Source organism: Panthera leo, chromosome B2, assembly GCF_018350215.1.
Source record: "Panthera leo isolate Ple1 chromosome B2, P.leo_Ple1_pat1.1, whole genome shotgun sequence".
NCBI classification, from domain to species: domain Eukaryota; kingdom Metazoa; phylum Chordata; class Mammalia; order Carnivora; family Felidae; genus Panthera; species Panthera leo.
The window spans coordinates 106,317,909-106,336,501 of NC_056683.1; the positions used below are offsets into that span (position 1 = coordinate 106,317,909).

Here is an 18,593-nt window from a genome sequence, read left to right on the forward strand (position 1 = left end):
CAACAATAACCATAAAACCCCAAAACATATACTAAAAAACCTCAAAGACATTAAGAACCGAGTGACCCAAATCAGCGATTACTCATGTGCATTAGCACTATCACTTAGGGTGCCTTTATTTCCCAAACCGTGGAGGCTGGGGATAAGGGTAGGGATTTCTATTCAGAGAGAATGTAAAAATGTGTGCTGCATATCTCTTATCTCTTTCAGATGTTATTATCTATTTTACTGTAAAGGCCCATTTTTCTAGATACTTTTACAAGGCAGAATTCTTTGCATCAGATTTTTGGTATAACCTTACTGCTCCCTGATTGTCTTCAAACCGCCAACATTAAGAAAACAAATGAACACATTAGAATGCCACGTTCTTACCAGTGACTTTTCCTTATTAAGTTAGGGACCTTGGGATACAGAATTACTATAATGCACTGATTTCTTAGTGCCCAGATCCTAAGAAGCAAGAGTAAGGAATACTCAGGCACTGAACAGAAACAAAGTCTGATGTCCTTACAATGTATTATAACTGACTGTTGCAACATAACCTTAAAATAACTTACTGAGCACTGCATATAAGCCAAATTTTGAACTGAATGTCTTCGTGGGTAGTTTCCTTGAAGTTCTTATCCCACATATGTTTTCACTGCTGAAAATATTTAAGAAAAATCTTTTCTAGGAGCAGCCTTTATACCAGTATTTAAGCCTGGCAAAAAAAAACCCAAAACAAAACAAAACAAAACAAAACAAAACAAAAACCAGACACATGATCTGTTCTTGCCCTAAACAGTATTTTCCTGCTTGATTACCACCCCTTATTCCTTCTCTCTCTTATTTAGTCTTGACCTGTATGAGACCTGGTTGCATCAAGAAAACAAACCAGTTTGTAAAGGACAATGATTGCTATAAGTATTCAAAAGAATGCAATAAATGCTCTAAAGGCATTAAAATACATAGTCCTTCCAAAATATCAACTAAAACAGGAATATACTCATTTGGAAGTTTAAATAATTGTGTCTACTTAACAATCAGTTGCATTTCATAGTGATATATCCTGTATTCCTGAAGAAGAACTAACCTGGTCAAGTTTGTATTCTATGAAAAACCCTGTTTTTAATGTACTTTACTTAATAAATGGAATTGAAACATCACCTGGTTTAAATTTTATGTTAGTGATAATTCAGATATAAAGAATACAGACTGGCTTTTCTTAAAACATATACTTTATGTTTTAAAACTTTAAAACATATACAAAACTCCTGAAATGTAAACGTTTGAGAATTGGATAAATAAACTACTGTTCCAGAGTGACTTTTCAGTTAATCCTTCTTTTACAACAGCCTTAGAAGGTTTGCATTAATTCTTTATGGCTTTGTTTACATTGATATATGTAAGTAAATAGTAATTGTAAATAGTAAGGGACATGTTAAAATTAGTTCAGATTATATTAAAATGCCTTGTGATATATAAATTACAATGCTAATGAAAAAGATCATCACATCAAAATTTCATACCTCTAAGGCAATCCACAATCACTCTGGAAAAATAGCTGACCTATCTACAGTACTAAAATCAACCCAATCCCACAACCTCATCATCTCAGCACAGTGGTTGTTCAAAATACAAATGGTTTTGCCAGCTGTACTACTATTAAAACACTTGCCTGCTGTTGAATACTCCTGTTCAGCCAGCCCTTGAAAACCCCAAAGTACAACACAAGCTTCTACATGAAAGAAAAGAAATACAAGAATAAACAGTGTGTGCCTTTCTTAGAAGCTTTGCTTTGACCCTAGAAATCCTTATAATTTTGTGAATAACACACATGCACACACACACGCCTGCACGCGCGCGCACACACACACACACACACACACAATTACAGATAAAAAAATCCTACCCCATTATCTGAAGGGCACTCTTCACAGCTTGGTCCTACGATCAGTAGTTTGAGAATACAGATTTTTTTTTTTTTCTTAAACACTTTATCACATTTTTCAAATAGTAAGTCATTCTTTTGGCCTGATTAGATGAGCCCCTTTGAAACCTCATCAAACCCCCTTTCTCATCCCAATAAAACAAATTTACGGAAAAAAATCCTATGTGTAAGCGATATGTCACTTGTGACTTTCCATTATGGCTCCTAAAAAGAAATATGAAGAACTGTAACACAGCAGCATTTAACAATAGGTCATTATTGCTGTGGGACCAATAGTTGATCATTGGGTAATGCAGTTGTCTCCCATGTCCTGAGCATAGCGGTCTGATATTGTAGTCCTTAATTCGTCAATGTCCCTCCGTAACTGGCATACATCTGACAATTTTTTAGTGAGTGTTTCTGGGCTGTAGTCATTCTCAGTCTCTTCAGCTGAACAGTTCATTGCTGTGGAAATAAAATATGGAGAGAATGTCTCAAACTTTTCCAAATAAAGTCACTTCAGGATTTTTAAACTTAATTATAAGTAGAAATATAATGCCATATGCTGAACACGAGTCCGGCTAAGGTTTAAATTATGTATCATTCACTATTAAATAGATCTTACTACTTAGTCCTGTTAAAATTTTGCTAATTAAGTCGCATTAAACCTATATAGTAATACAAATGTTCAACATGTTTAAAGGATGACAGTATTCCCAAAGTAGGAAAAAACATGCTCTAATAGCTCTCATCAAGCTCAACTACAGCATTCATTTCTTCTGACTTGACAAAAATATGAAAATCACTTCTGTTTTCAGGGGTGATAGCTTAAGTTTTTATAGACTGCAAAGTGGGTTTATTGACATGGAAACACAAATTTCCAAAATATATGGTTAAGTGTATATATATATATATATATATATATATATACACATATATACATATATATGTACATATATGGTAAGTATATATATATATATATATATATATATATATATAAGTATATATATATATATACTTACCATATATGTACATATATATGTATATATATACCATATATACCATGTATATATATATGTATATATATGGTAAGTATATATATATATACTTATATATATATATATACTTACCATATATTTATATATGTATATATGTATATACATACCATATATTTATATATGTATATATGTATATATATACCATATATACCATGTATATATAAGTATATATATAAGTATATATGGTAAGTATATATATATATACACATATATATATATACTTACCATATATACTTATATATATATATATATATACTTACCATATATTTATATATATATATATATAAATATATATATATATATGTGTGTGTGTGTGCATATATATATACAGGGTGAGGCCCTGAGTCAGCTAGCTTTAATTATTTTCATCAGTTCCTTTCTTTGTCAGCACATCTCAACCTAAAAGCACACGGAGCCAATAACTGTAAAGTAAGTCTTTCCTTCTACCATCATTGGCACTGACTGGTAGCTTACTGGAGGCGTAAGAGTCAGGTTAACTTATTTGTTATTTTAACAAACACTAACTGAACATGATCCAGGCACTATGCTAGATGCTGAGGCCAGCAAAATAATGGATGTAGTGGCTTATTCTTAATGATTTACATGCACTTTCATAAACAAATAAGCACAGTCAAGTACTGTGAGAGACCTAGCACCATACACAAGCTACAGTGGCACAAAGAAGAGGACAAGAAGCTTAACTGGAAAGGGTACAGGTTCACTGGATAGGCCAAGGAAGCAGAATGAACAAAGGTATGTATAAAGGCAGAAAACCAAAGAATCTGAGGAACTTCAAAAAAAAAAAAAAAAAAAAAGTCAGTAACCAGCTCTAAAATGGGAGAGTACAAATTATGAGAGGAAAGTGCCACAAAACAAGGCTGGAAGAGGCACGTGGGAGCTGCCTATCTCTATTTTGGGGACTGTAAGTATTAAGAAATCAGAATCACCATTAGGTTAGATGAACTCTGGCAGCAATGTGAAAAAATGCATTAGTGGGGGAAAGTGGGCTAGACAGTGCAGATAAAGGAATCTGAAAGCTTTATTTAAGGCAACAGTGCAATGGAGTTGTAATGGTAGGAACGAATGCTAGGAAGGACCGGTAGAAATGATACAGCCTAACCATCATAAGTTGGGTAGGGATTAGGAACTAGGCACAGGAAACACACAGATAAAAGCAGGAGCAGGATGGAAGATAAAATTCTAGGTTGGGATGATAGGTGGATGGTGGTGCTACTCACTGCGAGGAGGAGCAGGTTTAGGGAGGGAAGAAAGGTAGTTTATGTTCTGGATATAGTGAGTCTATGATGCCTATGGAAGAGCTGGTTCTAACGTAAGGTTAGTATAGTCAAGAGCCCAGATGGAACATTCTAGGCAGGGTAAGAGATAAACGTCTATATGGGTCAAAGGTACGGTGCTAACAGAAAACTAAAGAATGTGGATAATATTACTCAGAGAAAAATATACAAAAAGAGAAACAAAAGCATACAAATTGTTGAGGAAGAAGTAAAATTTTCACTATTTGTAGATGACACTACTTGCAGAAAGCCCTGAAGACTACCAAAGAATTGATAGATTAATTCAGTAAAGTCACAGGATACAAAATTATAGAAATATAGAGAAATATGTTGCATTTCTATGCACCAATAATGAGGCAGCATAAAGAGAAATTAAGAAAATAATCCCATTTACAATTGCATCAAAAAGAATAAAATACCTAGGAATACACTTAACCCACGAGGTGAAGACTTGTACACCATAAACTATAAAACATGGATGAAAGATATTGAAGATGACCCCAACAAATGGAAAGATATACTGAGCTCATAAATTGGAACTAGTATTGTTAAAATGTCCATACTACTCAAAGCAATCTATAGATTTACTGTAATCCCTGTCAAAATACTGACATTTTTCATAGAATTAGCACAATACTAAAATCTGTATGGAAGTACAAAAGATCCTAAACAGCCAAAGAAATCTTGAGAAAGAACAACAAAGGTTGAGGTATCACAATCCCAGATTTCAAGGTGTATTACTACAAAGCTGTAGTAATCAAAACAGTATGGTACTGGCACAAAAACAGACACATATAGATCAACAGAACAAAGAGCCCAGATATAAATCTATGCTTATATGGTCAATTAATCTTTGATAATAGATGCAAAAATATATAATGGGGGAGAAGGACAGTCTTTTCAACAAATGTTGTTGGGAAAACTGGACAAGCTACATGCCAAAGAATGAAAGTGGACTGCTTTCTTAGACCACACACAAAAATAAACTCAAAATGGATTAAAGACCTAAATATGAGACCTGGAACCATAAAACTCCTAGAAGAAAACATAGGCAGTATTTCTTTGACATCAGCCACAGAAACATGTTTCTAAATATGCAAGGGAAACAAAAGCAAAATCAAAATGTTGGGATTATACCAAAATAAAAAGCTTTTGCACAACAAAACAAAAACCACCAATAAAACAAAAGACAATCTACTGGATGGGAGAAGATACTTGCAAATGATATATTTGATAAAGGATTAATATCAAAATATATAAAGAACTTATACAACCCAGTACCAAAAACCCCACATAAATCCAATTTAAAAAAAGAAACAAACAATCAACAACAAAAGATTTATGGGAGACACCAATATTTAAGTGGCAGAGAATTCCACAGAAGACTGAGACTAAGCAGTCATAAAGATAGAAGCAGAACCTAGAGAACAAAGTCATGGAAACCATGGTAGCAGCGCATTTACAAAAAAGGGTGGGATGAAAAGCATCAATGGACAGTGGATGGAGTGAGGAGATTCAAAATGGACTGGAGATTCAAAATAATCCACTGGTTTTTGACAAGTGAACAGTCTGGTCAGATTTTCACAGTACCAAACTATAAGGTAAGGAGTATAAACTTTAAATACTGGAAGGGGTATACACTGGGAGGTGAATGTGGCAAACTTCTTGAGTCTTCCTTTCATTCACATTTGGAAATCTCTCTTAATCTGATAACTGGAAAGGTTGACAAATACTATACAGGAGAATACAAATGCAGAAGGTTACAAAAGAACTGAAGGCGTGACCAGCTCTAAAATGGTGAAGAAAATAAGTCTTTTGTGTGTGAGCTTTTGGTTGCTCTGAGAGATCACTGCTAACTAAACCACCCCATGTTCACCTGGCAAATTCTCCCTTCTCTAAGATTCAACCCAAACACCAGCTACCCACGGAGTCTTCACAGCCCTTCCCAGGTAGACTTAATTAGTTTTCCCTTTAGGCTCCCACCATCCTCTGTCCATATCTCAATTATAGTACTCATCACAATGCTCTAGTAGTTTATGTGTGGGCAAGGGCAGTGTTCAATTGCATTATCAGCATCTTAGTACCTGGACCGTATAAGGCATTTAAAAATTACTTCCTGAGTGAGTGAATATACTTAAACTTTCAAATATTTTTTACATACCCACACTCATGTGTGTACATACACATCTATGAAGTGGAAGGGAAAACTCTACTGACATCTCTGAGCACAGTTACAGTTTCATTTAAAAAGGGATATACTTTGATCAACAGTATTACTTGGTTTGCCAAAACAACTATCATGATGCCAGATGGTGGAATCTTTTTGATGAAACTGCAAATAAAACTAGTTCCCAGTCTAGTTACATTATTAACCATATTATTCGATAACTGCTCAATACAACATGGTAGGTGCATAATACTTAAAAGTCTTACTCCATTCATATCTCTTTACTTATGTCCATTTCTTCTGTATTAAAAAGAGACCAACATATGTCAATATCATAATGATTTAGAACTACAAGCGGAGATGTGTGTTTCTGCAAAAGTAGCACAAAAGGACTCTAAGATATTCCTGGGGCAGCTGTCTCGCAACTATGTGTGGAGAAGGTTGGAACTGAGGGATAATGGGTGGGTGACACACTGAAAGGGACAAAGTCAGAATGTATGCATGACAAGGGCAACAGATACATGGGCCATGAAAACCAGCTCTTGTGACAGCACTGGTACATATATTAAGTCATTGCCATAGAACATACACTGCATAGGAAAGCAAATGAGTATCTTTTCTCAAATAGTTTAACGCAGACAGATGGCTGGGTCATTAACTTAGAGAATTACCACATGAAAGCAAACAGAATCATTGCTTTTAGAAGAGTAACCAGGAAATCACCCCTAACTACCACTCCAGTCACATATTAACAGATTCAGCAGAGCTCATCCACACAGGCAGTCTGCCAAGTGGCAGACTGAATCAACTATGAACCTGATCACTTCTATAAGGATAATGAAGTAATAACGGTTATTTACACACCTACAGATTTATTCAGCGATTTATAAATCTAAGTAGGAAAGGACATAAAAACAAATAGAAAAAAGGCAGTCAGAAATTCCTGATTCATGAAGACAGGTTTCTAATTGCTAAGCGATATAGTAAGGACAAGGCATCAGCCACTTACATCTGATTCCCAGTAATAAGGAAAGATTAGGCTCCTTGCCCTGAGCACGCTGATTAAGAATACTACACAATGCCTTCAAGTCAAACAAACAATAGGACATTTCCTTGAACAGCTGATCAATCACACTCAAATCAGATAGTGGCCATTTAGTGAGTACTGTCTGCTGCCTGGATTGGTCTCCTTCCTGGCCTTGATCCAATAAAGAGCACGTCTCTTCTGTTTGTCTTTGGTTCTGCAACGCATAAAGAAAACAAAAATCAGGTTGTTAGATCAGAGGAAGGTACTCAAAGGACATACAGGTTAACATTTCCCACCGTCTATAAACAAAATGATAGAGTCCTATTACATTCACATTAACCAAGTTTAACTGCATACACACAGTAGGGAAAAAAAAAAAAAGAAAAAGAATTTAAACAGTGAAAATGATTTAATGGTTCCTCTGGACCATCTCATGCCCCAGGGTAAACCTGAGAAAGGCAACAAATCCAGATTCAGTGTCTAGGAGCATCTCATATCATATAACATCACCTGATAAGCATCTGGGTTATGTATGTGTTTTTTTATGATGAGATTTACCCCAAGAACAAAAAGACCTATGAAGAAATTTTAAACCTCATGCTATGGTTTTACTGTTAGTAGGGATAATGATTTAGTTACTTTAAACTATCTGTTGCAAACTGAGGAAAAAGTTTTTATGTTTTGTTAATGTTGACAGGTACCAAAAGTTTCAGCAAAAGAGAAAAAGAAATACAAGTATAAAATCAAAGAAGGAAACAAAACCCCTAATAATCTTGAATTGTGAAATCCAAATTGGAAATATCAATATGAACTCATAAATTATCATACTCAGAAAAAGCTACCTTCACCTTATCCCCCAAACTTCACCATCTATCTACTCTTCATCCTGAAAACTGCTAATTAGAGACAATATAAAGCTTTCGAGTTGGAACTCTATTTAAAAATTACCAAATAGCTTGCACTGATGAGGAAAAGATTTTTTAATAGATGAATGCCAGCTAATAAATATAAAAATAACTAGGAAAAAATATGATTTTAATCACGTAATGATCCACACAATTATCACCAGTGAATACGAAAACCATCAAGGGAAAGGGTGCTAATAAACCGCATATTCACACAGTTACCTAAGTAGCTCTCCACACATTACCTACTGTTTGCAGAGGCCATAATGTAACAAAGGGAAGAATAAGTCTGTTATTTTAACCATTTTAACCCGGTGAACTCAGTATTTCTGTCACTTACAGTGGGATAACCAAACATATATAGTTTGATGATATGAACAATGCCTACAAAGTATTAATGACAAAAAAATGTTTGACTTGACTTACTGACATCTTTAGTTCTTCTTGTAGCTTATAAGAAATAGAAGGGGTAAAGAACAAGATAAATGACACCATGAGGAGGCAATCAGGCAAATCTAGGTCTGACAATCTGTAACTCTATAAGACAACAGGCCCAGGCTTGTCAACAAGTCACTAACATGAACAAAATGAGAAACTTTAGATTTATAAGACAAAATAAAATGCAACTCATGGTCTCTTTTGATTGAATGCTAGTTTCAACTGTCATTATAAAAAGCATTTGAATTTCCCAAAGGGGAAATTTTATTATAAACTAGGTATTATCCAATATCGAGGAACATTATTCTTACTGGGTGTGACAATGGTGGTATGTTTGTACAGGAAATGTCCCTAACTTTTGGAGATGCATTCTTGGGTATTTAGAAGCAAAATGTCATGATTAGAGTTAAAAAACTAAAGTAAGTATTTTCTGTATAATGTAAGCCATATATGTCAGCTTATAATTAAGTGAAGAAAGTATAATCTGTTCCAATGATGAAGTGTTAACATTGCACCCTTCTTAAGGATTTTCAAGGATAATTTTGTTTATATTCAATTTACACTTTATTCAATTACTTTGGGACCTAATCTCTATATAGCATTTGACTGTTGTAGTTAAGTCTGTGGAGGTGTATTCTAAGACATGAAAAAAATAAAAGTTTACCTTTTTGATTATAACTTTGTAAGAAACCTAATGGATTTAATTAACTGACATATCAAAATCCAGTCTTCAACTAAAAATATTCCATGATATATACAAAATAAGCATGTGCTTTAACTTAAGAACTGAATCATTCTTTGACAGCAATTTGAATTTTTTTTTACTCACATCAAGCAATGTTTTTGTTAATCTCTGTAGGTTTCTTTCTTTCTTTTCCAGCTCTTCCATCATCTTTTGAGTAGTCAATTTTTCTTTAGAAAGTTTCCCTTGCATAGACTAGAATAAAGAGAATTGGAAAGCAGAGAATGTTGTTAATGCTAAAAGCAAAATGCAGTCAGGTAGGTAGACAGGAATACAGGCTCTGAAATACTTTGGGATCTGTCCTCCCCCACCCCTTGGAAGATGAAGCCTTCATTTTCAAACAACCCTTACTGCATCTAGAGTGGATGACAACAAAGGAAAAAACAAATATCATCTTTACCAAGAAAGTCGACAGTCTGGGTAAAACATGTTAAACCTAAAGCAGTTGGTGTTGAATGCTATGTTACAAACAGCTCTTACTAATTGATTTTTTGTTCATGTATTCAGAGTGTTTTAGCAAATCTATACCTTCCATGCTCCACACCCCATTTTTCTTGTGGTTAATAAAATACAAGATAATAAGATCATAAGACCATCCTCATTTTCTATCATTTGAAACATAGCTAAACACACTTCTCTCAGTGTATGGTATTCTGAGCAGTGAATATGATGAATTCAGGCCAAAGGTCTATTATGGGACTTTGATAAATGAATCTCTTCTTAACTCTATAAATTATAAATTATCCATTGTAATAAAATTCTGAGTGTACCAAAACAGTATATAGGATATTTTAAGAGTACTTGGGTCACTTCAGCTGCTAAGTCTGATTTTCAGCCACACACCAAAGATAAACTTGCCATAAACTCTGTAGTTATCAGTGATTTCTAGAGGTTTTAATTAACACTTTTTCCTTTTGTGAAATCACAAGATCAATAAATATTTGACAAGAAAAGAGATTTCTTTTTCCGCCCCCCTCTCAGGACTATATTTATTTAGTCCCAATTCTGAAACTACTTCAGCATGCTGACTGCTTAAATAGTACACAATACATTATGAAGGTTCACCCCCCCCCCCCATATTATCTCTGGCTAGAATAAAAAAAGATAGCTCTCACCATGGGTTGAGATAAGATTCTGTAAATATAAAGCAGATTTCTTAGTAACAGATATTCAACTTTGTAGCTTATTACTTGGATTTGTTTGCTAAACTCTATAAAAAATTGTTTTAAATTTAATAACTCATAAGTTGGTTACAAATGAATTATGCTCTGGGGTGCCTGGGTGGCGCATTCAGTTAAGCATCCGACTCCAGCTCAGGTCATGATTTCCCAGTTCATGGGTTTGAGTACTGCATTGGGCTCTATGCTGACAGCTTGGAGCCTGGAGCCTGCTTTGGATTCTGCGTCTCCCTCTGTCTCTGTCCCTACCCAGCTTGTGCACAGTTTCTCCCTCAAAAATAAACATTAAAAAAAGAAAAGTGAATTAAGCTCTATAACAAGTGTATTTCCTTCCAGGGAAAACTTTATATCTCACAAAATTTAACCTCACAGCAGAAAGTCACATGCATTCTGAAATTCCTTTGTAACTGCATGTGAATGAACCAAAAACCTATTTGAATGATATGTATTTATTTATCTGGCTGAAGATCTAAGCTTACAGGCATAACAAGATTATCTGACTGGAATCTAGAATCTATCCTAAATTTTCTTAAGATTTTTGACTATCTTATTAGCATTGTGGAGGAAAGGCATAACAGTTAAGCTACTCTAAATCTAACATTTTAACAATAAAATCTGACCCTGAGAGGCATTTTCACAATACTATAATGTAATCTAGTGTTTTATATTTTTACCAGTTCAGTCATACTGAATGTGATTAATAATTAGCAAGCAAATCTGACTAACATGTTCATATATAAGACTAAATTTAAATCAGTGAAGAAACAGGCAATTGTCTCCATCAGATTAAATACGAAATGTCTGGCATTAGTGCTATTTTTCATAAGAAAAAAATCTGGATTTGGGAAATATATTAAGCTTAAGATGTTTGTTATGTTGGTTGGGTTCAGGGTACTTATGAAACAGTCCTTTAATAGGGGAAAGAGTTCACAGATAAACTTATCCTAAAAGGACCATATGTTGTATAACCTCTAGACTAATATGAGGGTATGAGTGCCATAGCTGTCTGACACAACATTCTATCTATAAGATTATTTCTCTATCCTAAATTGTATGAAAAAGCATATGTTTAAAGCTTAAGAAAAAAAGAGAAAGGAAAATTTCTAGTAATCTTAGAACGGGATTACTAACATTAAAAACTTTAATTTTCAAATGTCTACAGTATGTCTATAAATTTCCAGTTAATCATCTTTTAAAAATTCTAAGTTACTAACCTATATATATTTATCACATTCTTTTTAGAAAATTTTTTTAATGTTTATTCATTTTTGAGAGAGAGAGAGGGTGGGGGAGGGGCAGAGAGAAAGGGAGATAACAGAATCTGAAGCAGCTCCAGCATCTGAGCTGTCACCACAGAGCCTGATGTGGGGCTGGAATTCACACACTATGCGATAATGACCTGAGCCACTTAACCAACTGAACCACCCAGGCACCCCTATCACAATCATTCTTAAAGTTGAAAAATGGTTTTAAAAACATTTGTTGTTTTGATCTAAATATCTAGAAATGCTATCTTTTGTCCCATAAACAAAATAGCTTAAATGAAGGAAAGACAGCTGTGCCTTCACCAATAAATATCATGTATTCCACAAACGCGGTTTAAGAGAAAGTATTTTGATTAAAAACTTATGTTAGCAGTTTTACTATATAAACACACACAACTCCATCCCAAACAATGCACCTATATGTGCGCGCGCACACACACACACACACCACACACAAAAACACCATACAAGAGTTTCACAAATACATTTCTTCATGCAATCATTCATTTAGCAAAAATTATAACCAAGCACAGTCCAGTCTGTGCACTGGATGATGATGCCTCAGTGAATAAACAGTCAAAACTCTGGCCCTTTCATAACTTTTACTAGGAAGTAAAAGATCAAAGAAAATAAACAATGTGTAAGTTACATAGTATTTTGTATTAGAAATTGACTAGCACTTTGGAGAACAAATTCAGCATGGCAAGGGAGAGGAGGTGGAGATCGCAAATGGAGCAGAGTATAGGCTCATGGAAAAAAGGTGACGTTTCAGCAATGGCTTGAAGGAGGTGAAAGACTGCATCTCATAGATATCTACAGTGTGTTTCAGTCAGTGCAAAGGTTCTGAGCCAGATGGTGTCTTCTGTGTTGAGAAAAAGCCAGAGAGCCAGGGTGGCAGAAAATAGTAAAAGATGAAGTCAGAGAAAGCACAGATTGTGTAAGGCTGCTGAGCCAGTGAAAAAACTTTGATTTTTACTTTGGAAAAAATGAGGAACCATTGAAAGATTCTGAGAAGAGACATGACATGATCTGGTTTTTGTTAAATAGGTCACTCAGGCTGATGAGAATAGACTTCAGGCAACCAAGGATGGAAGCAGGCAGAAATAATTCATATGGAGAATAAAGATGTGTTGGACCAGGGTGGTCAGGAGAAGTCAGATGCTAGATATATTTTGAAGGTAATAAGATCTGCTCACAAATATGAGGCAGAAGAGAAGGGTAAGTCTAAGGTTTCTGGAGTGAACAAATGGAAGGAAAAATTTTCCATCAATAGAGAAGGGCCTGAACATGGATGGTAGAGTAGGTTTTACTATTTTCTCTTTGGGGAAGGAAAGAAATTCAATTTGGATTTATTATGTCTAATATGTCAAGTGGTACTGTTGAGTAGGGAGTTGGATATACAAGTTGTAAGGTCAGGAAGAATTATGAGCTGGAAGAACTTAGGGAGTAGTGAGCAGACACATTACAGGCAAAGCCATGGGACTGGGCAAGATCACTAAGACAAATACAGGTACAGAATTCTAGGAAAGAAACAGACCTTTTTTGAAATATGGTACAACTTTTTGAAAGCATTTTACATGTCTGCACAATAAACTTTAACTTAAATATCACAAATGCAATTAAACGTATCCCCCTAAATTATAAGAAAGAAAACTTCTAATAAGGTACTTTGTCCAATTTTTATACACTAGCCTACTAGTCTGCCTATATCTTTATTATAATAGGATTTATGTTACAGATGTTAAATTTATTGTGTCTAGTTAAATAAAACAAGAAAATAACAAAACTTTAAAAAGAAAGTTCTTCTAAAATTTTTTCATTTAAAATTTTATTGTATGTATTTCAATGATCTAGATATAGGGCATAAGTAAATCAGTTTGAATTTATTGAGAACAGATACAGAGTTTCATGCTGTTATGATTCCATTAGTACAAATACCACTATTCTTGTAACAGCTTACGTAACTATACATGAAAGGTAAGATCATGGTGCTACTAGCATTAGAGATAGCGGTAAGAGGCATGTGTACGTAACAGAAAGGTAATAATGGCATCTACAAAGCATTAACAAGGGGAATGCATTCTCTGAATGAAATTGATATTTTTTCTCAACACCTTTTATTTTATTTTTAAATAGTTTTTCTTTTGTTTTAATGTTTACTTATTTAGAGAGCAAGTATGCCATGTGCACGAGCAAGTGGGGGAGAGGCAGAGAGAGAATCCCAAGCATGCTCCACACTGTCAGTGCAGAGCCGGATGCAGGGCTTGATCTCACAACCCATGAGATCATGACCTGAGTCTAAATCAAGAGTCGGATGCTTAACTGACTGAGCCACCCAGGTCCCCATCAACATCTTTAGAAAAACTAGTTAAAAGAAAGATCATCTCCTAAATGAGGCCACTCCTTAAAGACTAGGAGAGGTGGCTGTTTTACCTAATGCATAGAAACAACCACACAGTCAAAAAACTTTTTGACAGAGTCAAAAAGAACCAGAGGAATATATTCCAAATGAAAGAATAAGAAAACCTCAGAAAAAGGCCTTAATGAAACAAAGATAAGTGAGTTCAAAATAGTAGTCATAAAGATTCTCACCAAGGTCAGCAAAACAATGCATGAGCAAAGTAAGAACTTCAACAAATAGAATATATAAGAAAGTACCAAGTCATAGAGCTGAAGAGTAGAATAGCTTAACTAAAAATTTAACAGATGGATTCTACAGCAGACTAAATGAAGCAGAAGAAAGGTCAGTGAACTCAAAGACAGGGCAGACTTCATTCAATCAGAATAGCAACAAGTAGAAGAATGAAGATGGCTTAAGGGACTGAAAGGACAATCCTAAGCAAATCAATATTTGCATTACAGGGTCCCAGCAGGAAGGAAGAAAAAGGGACAGAAACCTTATTTGAAGAAATAATGTCTGAAAACTTCCCTAACCTGGGGAAGGAAAGAGACATCAAGAGCTAAAAGCCAAGAGAGTTCCAAATATGATGAACCCAATGAGACCCAAAGGGGCACATTATGATTAAATTCAAAACTTAAAGACAAGGAGAGAATCCTAAAAGCAGCAAGAGGAAAACAACTTGTTATATACAAGGGAACCCCTACAAAATTCTCAACAGTTTTTGAGCAGAAACTGTGTAAGCCAGAGGGTGCAGCAAAATCTATTCAAAGAGTTAAAAGTACTGTCAACCAAAAATAGTTAACCCCACAAAGTTGTCCTTCAGAAATGAGGGAGAAATAAAGAATTTTCCAGGGGCACCTGGGTGGCTGTTGGTCAGTTAAGCTTCCCACTTGGGGTCAGGACATGATCTCATGGTTAATGAGTTTGAATCCTGCATCTATGCTGACAGTAGAGAGTCTGCTTCGGAGCCTCTGATCCCACTTCTCTCCTCCTCTCTCTCTACCCCTCCTTAACTCGCACACACTCTCTTCCTCTCAAAAATAAACCTTAAAAAAAAAAAAAAAACTTAAAAAAAAAAAAGGAGTTTTCCAGACAAGCAAAAGCTGAAAGAGTTTATCACCACTTGACTAGCCTTACAAGAAATGTTCAAAGGACTTCTTTAGGCTGAAATGAAAGGGTGCTAATTAGTAACAGGAAAACATGTGAACGTATAAATCTCAATGGTAAAAGTAAATATATGGTAAAATTCAAAATAACACTGTAAGGGTGGTGGGTTAATCACTTATAAGGGTAGTATGATGGTTAAAACAAAAAAGTAGTAGAAACAACTAACTGTGATAGTTTGTTAATGGATACATAAGATAAAAAAGAAATAGTGGCAACAAAAATATAAAAAGATGGGAGGACTGCATCAAACTAAAAAGCTGCTGCATAGCCACACACACACACACACAATGAAAAGGCAATCTAACAAATCAGAGAAAATAACTGCAAATCATATCTGTTAAGTGGTTAATATCCAAAATATACAAAGAACTCATAGAACTTAATTAGCAAACAAAAACAATAAAAAATCTGATAAAACATGAAGTAAAATGAGGGCGTTTGGATAGCTCAGTTGGTTAAGCTTCTGACTCCTGATTTCGGCTCAGATCATTATCACACGGTTTGCTGAGTTCGGGCTCTGCATCAGGCTCTGTGCCGACAGCATGGAGCCACGCTGGGATTCTCTCTTTCCCTCTCTTTCTGCCCCTCCCTTGCTCTTCGTCCTCTCTCTCTCTCTCAAAAAAAATTTTTTTTTAATTTAAAAAATGGGCAGAAATTCTAAATACACATTTTTCAAAGAAAATACACAGATGGCCGACAAGTACATGAAAAAGTGCTTAACATTACTACCTGTCAGAGAAATACAAGTCACAACCACAATGAGATATCGCCTCACATAGTTAGAATGGCCATTATCAAAGACAAGAGATAACAAGCTCTGGTGAGGATGTGGAGAAAAGGGAACCCTTGTGCATTGTTGGTGGGAATGTAAACTCGTGCAACCACTAAGGAAACAAGTATGGAGGTTCCTCAAAATATTAAGAATACAACTGCTATACGATTCAGCAATTCTACTTCTGAAAAACACTAACTCAGAAAGATATCTGCACCCCCATGTTCATTGCAGCATTATTTCTAACAGCCAAGACATGGAAACAAACTATCCACTGATAGATGAATGGATCAAGAATGTGTGATATATACAATCTGGTTTATACAAATGGAATATTAATCCAACAATACAAAACAAGAAAATCTTGTCACCTGCAACAAGGTGGATGGACCCTGAGGGCATTATGGTAAGTGAGGTAAGTCAGACAGAGAAAGGCAAATACCATGTGATCTCACTCACCTATGAAATAAAAAAAAACCAAAAAATCCTCAGAGATAACAGAGAATAAATTAATGGTTGGGGTGGGGAGTGGAATTAGGGAAAGGGGTAAAGAGGTATAAAGTTCCAGTTATAAAATAAGGCCTTGGGGATGTACTGTCCAGCATGATGTCTACAGTTATATTTGAAAATTACTAAGAGAATAGATCTTAAAAGTTCTTATCACACACACACACACAAAAGTAAACTATGTGGTGATGGACATAAACTAGATTATTGTGATCATTTCACAATATATAAAATAACAAATCATTAGATTGTACGCCTGAAACTAATATGTTACATATCTGAATAAAAAATAAGTTAACAGTTAAAAAAAAAAAGGTATAGAGTTAATGGTAACAGCATAAGATTTTGTAGTAACACAAAACTAGGTTCTGGGTCTACACCCTATGTGCTGTGCAACCATGGATAAGTTATTCAACCTTTCTAGGTTCCAAGTTCATCAGAAAGAATTTCCAAACTTGTAAGGTATTGTGAAAATTATGCAGTGTGTATACAGACATTTTGGGTGCCTGCCTAGTCTCAAATCCCACAAGTCACAAGCGGCCATATTTTAAGAATTCTGCACCTCTCAGGTATAGCTCACTGAATCAAGCAGAGTGAACACTTAACCACACCTGAGAACCTGGGATGCAGAGTCTAGGAGTTCATCTCTTCATGATTGGAAATGAACTACAGAATGTAAGAGGCTGCTATGTGAGCTAAAGAATAAAGGGAGTCTGTGTGCACAGAGAGAAGAGAATGAGACACACTGCAATGAGAGAAGCAACAAAGCCTCTTCTTTCCTGAAGCCTGGTTTTATTCCTTCTGATGGGTTCCACAGTATCGCTACGTTCTTTCTACACAGTGGTTCTGTTTTTGCTTAGGCTAAAGTGAATTGGTTTTTTGCTTAAAACCAAAAGCCTAAATGACTTTCACTTGGTACAAAATATTTATGCAATAATCACTAATTCTTCTTATACTATTAAAAGGAGCCCATTTCTTATAACCAATCATCATGATGTACACTTTAAATATCTTACAACTTTGTCAATCATACTTCAATAAAGCTGGAAAAAATAAGAGCCTATTCCAATTCAGCACTGTGGGTTTAATTTTCTTGTGGGCAAAGGTTTTTGGTCTGCTTTGTTCACTAGTTATCCTCCAGAAGAATGCCTGGCCCACGGTAGAAACTCAGTTAAAGTTATTGAACAAAAAAAAGATGAGAAAATAACTAAAACCCAATTTAGTTTTTAAGTAAAAGGCTATATTCATTCATTCAAAAATAGTGAGTATGCTATACTATACTATACTGTACTAGTGTTCATTTGGATAAGGATTATTCAAAGAGCCTAGTGTACCTATTACAAAACTCTTAAATAAATATATCAGAAAACAAAACCAGGCACTTTACTGAATCTCAAGGAGCTAATAATACTACCATATTGCAGAGTGTAATACAGTAAAAATTTCACTTTGGAGGCAAAATTTCCAAATTCTACTTCTAGGCAACTGAACACAAGGTGCCTTCTACAAGGCTAGTTTTCTGACATGCTCCAGTTTAAGATCTTTCATGCCTGGAGAAGACCCTTAAAACAAGTCTTTCCCCTAAGGCTTACATAAGGAAGATATCAAACTAACCTCTTGTGCCTTTCTTCCTTTCTCTTGGGATGCTTCCCTTTGAAGCAGCCAGGAGCAATGCCAAGAGCACAAACTGAGGTCAGACAGTTATTAGAACTGGAGCTGAGACCTTAGGCATATCTCTTTAAATCTTGGCTATATCATATAT

General features: G+C 35.1%; 1 protein-coding gene and 1 long non-coding RNA gene across 5 annotated transcripts in view; one reads left to right on the forward strand and one right to left on the reverse strand.

Moving 5' to 3' along the window:
* Window positions 1-2,166: 2,166 nt before the first annotated feature.
* CEP85L (centrosomal protein 85 like) overlaps window positions 2,167-18,593 on the reverse strand; it is a 215,605-nt gene continuing 199,178 nt past the window's right edge. For all 3 annotated transcript variants that reach the window (XM_042939703.1, XM_042939702.1, XM_042939701.1), the window contains exons 11-13: window positions 9,629-9,736; window positions 7,439-7,670; window positions 2,167-2,374 (exon numbers count right to left, since the gene is read on the reverse strand). In XM_042939703.1, the coding sequence (XP_042795637.1) occupies window positions 2,211-2,374; window positions 7,439-7,670; window positions 9,629-9,736 (504 nt within the window). In that variant the 3' untranslated portion in view covers window positions 2,167-2,210. The remainder of the gene's footprint in view (window positions 2,375-7,438; window positions 7,671-9,628; window positions 9,737-18,593) is intronic.
* LOC122220333 overlaps window positions 5,628-18,593 on the forward strand; it is a 34,671-nt gene continuing 21,705 nt past the window's right edge. Inside the window, exons 1-2 of one of the 2 annotated variants that reach the window (XR_006202802.1) lie at window positions 5,628-5,863; window positions 16,559-16,739. This is a non-coding gene — a long non-coding RNA (uncharacterized LOC122220333). The remainder of the gene's footprint in view (window positions 5,864-16,558; window positions 16,740-18,593) is intronic. The other variant, XR_006202801.1, reaches the window with a different exon arrangement.